This window comes from Gopherus evgoodei, chromosome 2, assembly GCF_007399415.2.
Source record: "Gopherus evgoodei ecotype Sinaloan lineage chromosome 2, rGopEvg1_v1.p, whole genome shotgun sequence".
NCBI classification, from domain to species: Eukaryota; Metazoa; Chordata; order Testudines; family Testudinidae; genus Gopherus; species Gopherus evgoodei.
In genome coordinates this window covers 218,866,278-218,872,277 of record NC_044323.1, presented here as the reverse complement: position 1 = coordinate 218,872,277, position 6,000 = coordinate 218,866,278, and the positions used below count along the sequence as shown (strand labels likewise).

The following is a 6,000-nucleotide window of genomic DNA, read 5'->3' as shown; positions in this document are numbered from 1 at the left end:
TTCTTTTCTCCCTTATCCCCTATTGGGCCGGCGCAGCTCACGCCCACTCAGGCCGCGCGAGCTGTCTCGTCTGACACTGTCAGAGGCTTGCAGCAGCGCTAGACAGCTCGCGGGGCCTGAGTGGGCGGGCGCGCGCGCCCGCCGAAGTTCTGCAGTTGGTCACCAGCCACACAGAGGCTCGCTCACGTTCCCAACCGCCGCAGTAGCCGGGTCGCTGAGGGGCGGGGCGGCTGCAGCGCGCTCCCCGCCGCCGGCCCGGGAGGAAGCAGCGGCGGGGCGCGCAGGTGACTTTGTCAGCTGGTGGCGGCGATGCTGCTGCTGCCGCCGCCGCCGTCCGTGAGAAGGAAGCAGGCGGCCGTTACCCCCGCCGGCATGAGCAGCTATCGAGCCACCCTGCAGCCACCGCAGCCCCGCCCGCGGCAGCACTAGGACTCCTTTCCCCCGTCGGCCCAGCCCCGGGGTCTGCCACTGCCGGCGGAGGGAGCGGGGCGGATTAACCCTATCCCGCTGTGTGAGGGGCCGAACAACCGGTCCGGCCCGCGGCTCGCAGCGCTGAGGCAGCCTCTTCTGCCGGTCTCCGCGCCGCCGTTTCACCTGCGCAGCGGGGAAGGGAGCCCCCGAGCCCCAGCGAGCCGCTCCCCTCCCCTGCGCGGTGCTGTGTTTACCGCTACTGCAGCCCCAGACCCAGCGCCCACTGGGGGCTCCCCCCTTCCGATAGCACCTTCGTGTACTAGCCACTCGCGCCAGCCTCCCTCACACCAACCGGCCTCCCGAGCCCCCGCCGGTCAGCTCCTGCTGTCAGACACTCCCCGCATCCCTCCGCTCCGGCCCCAGCCTCCTCCCGCCGCCGGCGGCTCCCTGAGGCCCTCTCCCTTGGCTGGCCCCGCCGTGCGCCTCATGGGAGTCTGCTCCCTCCCGCTGGGAAGTGCTGCCGCCGCCGCTGGCTGCTGCTGGGCTTAGGAGGCAGCAGCCCCTGTCCAGGAGGAGGATGTCGCTGCTCGGGAAGGCGCTGCGGGTCTCCAATCGCTCCATCCTCGCCTTTATCTTCTTCTTTTCCTTCTCCTCATCGTGCCTCTACTTCATCTATGTGGCCCCTGGGATAGGTAAGCAGGGAAGGTCTCCGCTTGGGCGGGCGGTGAGGTGGCGGGTTCTACATCTCTTAACTTGCCAGACTCACGAAGTGTGAGGAATGTAATTGGGACAGAGGCCCAAGGTAGGAGTGTCTGTCAGTGAGTCTGGTTTGGGAGAGGCTTTAGATAATGGGCTTTGAATAATACAGCACTGGGGAAATCTTTCAGGGTAGTACAGTATATGTCTGTCGCACCTTTTATTCAAGGTTTTCAAATGCTTTGTGGACATATAATCTAGGTCTGCTTAAAAGGGTGCAGCTGTAATGCTTCAATGTAGACACTGCCTCCTATCGCTGAAGATTCTCCCATCACTAGTTAATCCACCTTCCCAGTGGGAAGTAGCTAGGTTGGTGGAAGAACTTTTACATCAACCCAGTACTGGCTGCACAAGGGGTTGGTTGGCTTAATTATATTGCTCAGAGGTGTGGATTTTTCACACCCTTGAATCATGGAGCTGGGTTGACTTAACTTTTTAGTGTCAGCCTGTACACAGTGGCCACAGCAGGGTAACTGCCTAACCATCGTGGAGTTTGTTTTTTTGACATCTCAGCAGGGAAAAGTTTTAAGGTGTAATTTTGAGGAATACAATGAAGTGGCTTTGCTGATATTTTGGGATGGTTCTACGATGCATAACAGGAAAAAGTCTATAGGTGCTTGTTGGAAAAATGATAGTCAATCACAATTGGTATAATTTGGCTGACATGTCAGTATGATATGAAAGAATCTTTCCCTCCTTACCTCACAGAGTTGAAACAACCAGTGCTATAAAGCATCATCTAATAAGCTGAAAGCCCTCTGGTAGAACACGGAAGGACAATAGGAATGCAGACTAGAAAAGCAGCGCATGAATCAGTGTTTTTTCTTTATCAGTTTTACCCAGACTTCCGTAGTTACTTAAGATTAGTGTTTCTTGTACTGATACTGTTCTTCATTTAAATGGGACTTCAGAAAAATGGTATGAACATGTTGAGAGACTGCTCAGTGACAGAGGAGAACAGCCCCTGGCAAAAAAAATCAACCTGGCTCTTGACTTGTACCAGTCATCAAGTACAGGGGAGCATATTTACTATTTAAGAGGTGTATTTAATTTAAGTGGCTCCAGCGGGGGACAGGGAGACAGAACTCCGGTGGTCTGTTCCTGGTTCTGCCATCAGTGTGTTATATGACTAAAGAATCTTCAGTTTTTGTGCCTCAGTTTCCTCATCCTCAAAATTGGGATGATATTTATTTAGCTCATAAGAGTGCTGTGAAGATTACTTAGGGCTGGTCTACACTGAAAAGTTACATTGACATAGCTACATCTCTCAAGGGTGTGAAAAATCCACACCCCTGAGAGACGTAGTTAAGCCAACGTAATCCCCATGTGGACAGTGTTAGCTGGATGGAAGAATTCTTCTGTCCACCTACCTACTGCCTCTCAGGGAGGTGGATTACCTATGATGACAAAATAACCCCTCCTGTTGTAATAGTATGTGTCTACACTGAAGCACTACAGCGGCTCACCTGCAGCATTGCAGCTCTGCTGCTGTAGCCTTTTAAGTATAGACATAGTCTTAGGCACCTAACTTTCCCCAAGCATTGTATATGAAGCCTAGTGATCTAACTTGGGAATGTGGATTCCATTAGGTGGAAACATGTCTAAATGTTAGGAGTTGCAATGCTGAATCTGAATTGTCTTTGTTGGTCTAGCCCAAGGTCATTTGCCTTAGGTCACACATCCAATTAGCCTTAAGAAAACATTCAGTCACTACTGACATAGACTGGATTTGAATGTGTGGAGAAACTGTATATGGTTCTGCTAGTCTTTCACCCTGCTCCCATCTGGCCTATTATCATTAGTCCTCTGAGCCAGTCAGTATGCAAAGCCACAATGATTTTCAGTTAAATTTCTATCTGAAATGGGGTTTTTTTTGTATTTTTTTTGGTGTGACTCTTATCCCTGATTCCTGGCTTTAAGATCAGATCCATTCTAATAATATTAAAAATGCTAGGTTGAATCTCCCACCAGCGAATTGTAAAAAGCAAGGCTGTGTATAGTTGTCAGTCAACACCCCATCAATGCACTCAAACCAATTCCCCTTCTTCATCCCTTCCCTTTCTCTAACTACACCAAGCACATCTCTCCCTAAAATTTTGGTAACCAATGAGAACTTTTGAAATTCAACTCCAACCATATTTATTGGTTATTATCATGTTTGTGAATACACAGGTTGTTATTAGTGTGTGTAAATGAGAAATGTCCGATTGCAAATGATGTCTGCAATATGTTTTCCTATAATAGTTAGGAAAACTTTTGTGTGAAAGAGTGATCTATGTTAGTAATTATTCTACAGTTGGTATATTAAATGTGGAAATGCAGATGGAAATTTGTGTAATGTCTGTATGTTAGAATAATAAATGCATTCATCACGATGGAATTTTGCTGTGGTGAACTTCCTCTGGTTCACTAGAATGGAGCTCTTCTCCGGCAAACCACAAGAGAATCATCATAGGACAGCTCAACTCTAACTTATCCACAGAAGGTTGTTGTAGTACAGCTGCTGTCTGACATGTTTCCTTTTTTTTGAGACCAGAAAGATAAGAGGGGGTTACCAGCAGGAGAGAAGGAGGGTTGGATGAAGAGGAAAAGGTTGGGTTGTATATGGAGTGGTGATGTAGTAAGAAGAAAGAATAACTAGGGAAAGTTGGGGAAGAAGAGGGCATTTTTGCCTTCCCATATTACATAAGAACAGCCATACTGGGTCAGACCAAAGGTCCATGTAGCTCAGTATCTGTCTTCCACCAGTGGCCAATGCCAGGTGCCCCAGCGGAATGAACAGAACAGGTAATCAAGTGATCCATCCGCTGTTTCCCATTCCCAGCTTCAGGCAAGCAAAGGCTGCGGGACACCATCCCTGCCCATCTGTCTAATAGCCATTGATGGACCTATCCTCCATGAATTTATCTAGTTCTTTTTTGAACTCTGTTATAGTCTTGGCCTCCACAACATCCTCTGGCAAGGAGTTCCACAGGTTCCCTGGGAAGACCTAGCCTCCTCTAGAAGGAATTCAAGTTTGACAGACCTGTTCAGGTCATTAGAATGGAATTCCTCTCTAGCAAACCTTTTACGATTCACTAGAAGAAGGAGAAGATGCCTCTACCACAAAACATCTAGTAACTTGAGTCATACAAAGCTGTAACTCTCCCCTTCTTCCTGCTCCTGTTAGTAGTGATGCTTGTTAAAAAATTTCCAGTGGAACAGTTTTCCATTGAAAAATGCAGTTTTGTCAAAGTCAAAGGGTTTGTGGAAACGTATCAAAAATTTAATCAAAATCAACAGGAGAGAATTGAAACATTTTGTTTCAATTTTATCATTTTGATTCATTTTGTTTTGTCTTATATTAATATTTATATGTATTATATAATAACTTGTGTTTGCCTTTTTGAAATGAAGAGTTTAAATAGTCTCAAATTAAAATTTGGAACAAAAACAATCAGTATCAGAATTTCTCATGGAACAAAATTTTTTTTTTCTTCCTGACCAGCTTTACATAGTAATGATAAAATCTGGGACACGAGGGTAATGGAAAGGGATTAGGAGATGGGAGAGATTTTATCTGAAGCGTCCGGAATACAGCTACCTATTCTGGAGACCCTCTTGTAGTTTGCAAGGGGGAGTCCTGAACGGAAGAAAAACTGGGAAAATTTCCATATGCATAAATGCAGGAGTATGTGGATAAAAGATGAGTTCTGATTTGTAGAGGGCTATGGATAATGTTGGGCAGGCACAGAGATTGGTATCAGAGTTGTCCATTGGTCACAAGCTCCCTTCTAGAATCCATTTTTCTGTCCACAGTGGGCAGACTCCCTAATTTTGTGGGTTACGTTCCCCATCCTTCCCTCAAATAGTTACAATTCGAAATAGAAAAATATTTTTTTTTCATTAGTTATTGCATAAATAAAGGTGGGAAAAATCTTTCTACAGTAGAACCTCAGGAACACCAGAGTCATGAACTGACTGGTCAACCACACATCTCATTTGGAGCCATAAGTGTATAGTCAGGCAGCAGCAGAGACAAAAGAAAACAAAGCAAATACAGTACTGTGTTAAACATAAACTACTTAAAAAAAAAAAAAAAGGAAAAGTTTAAAAAAAAAATTTGACAAGGTAATCAAACTGTTTCTCTGCTTGTTGCATTTACGTTAAGATAGTAAAAAGCAGCAGTTTTCTTCTGCATAGTAAAGTTTCAAAGCTGTATTAAGTCAATATTCAGTTGTAAACTTTTGAAAGAACAACCATAATATTTTGTTTGGAGTTGCGAACATTTCTGTCAGTTGGGAGTTAAACTGCTCACCCATGCTCTGTTGGAATGGTCATCCAACCACTGCTAATCTCTGTGTGCGCGCACACACACCCCCTGTATATTTTTTTCCATTAAGCATGTTTTTGCTCAACATATAACCTCTTCTTCCAATTGTTTAGCCCAGCAACTGATTCCTCAGGCTTGTCCGCATGATATTTTAGTCTGTACCACAGGGGTGTAAATTTTAGTCTGTACTAGTATGTCAAGCACTGACTAGCCTACGTGGATCCTGAAGTTCCCGCGTGCATGTTAACATAGTCCCTTTTCAAACAGTATTGTGTTAACATGTACTGGAAACATTTAGTGTGTTCTAGCATGGTCCGCGCAGGCTAATTAGTGCACAATATGCTAGTGTTAAAGCACTGCATAGAAAAGCCCCTAGTCTGAGGGACTTCTCTGATACATCAAACTGGAACTTCTAAAAAAAATTCCTGTGCTTCATCAGAAATAGTATCTGCCTTAGCAAGTGGAGTATCTGACAATTTGGACTTCATCTTCCCATCTCTTCTCTACCTCTGTTCTGGTCT

At 45.7% G+C, this 6,000-nt stretch overlaps 1 protein-coding gene across 1 annotated transcript in view; it reads left to right on the top strand.

The window, feature by feature from the left end:
- Positions 1–262: 262 nt before the first annotated feature.
- The window catches only part of B4GALT6 (beta-1,4-galactosyltransferase 6), a 51,295-nt gene continuing 45,557 nt past the window's right edge, over positions 263–6,000 (top strand). The window contains 1 exon segment of the mRNA XM_030552972.1: positions 263–1,103. Within this exon segment, the coding sequence (XP_030408832.1) occupies positions 989–1,103 (115 nt within the window). The 5' untranslated portion in view covers positions 263–988.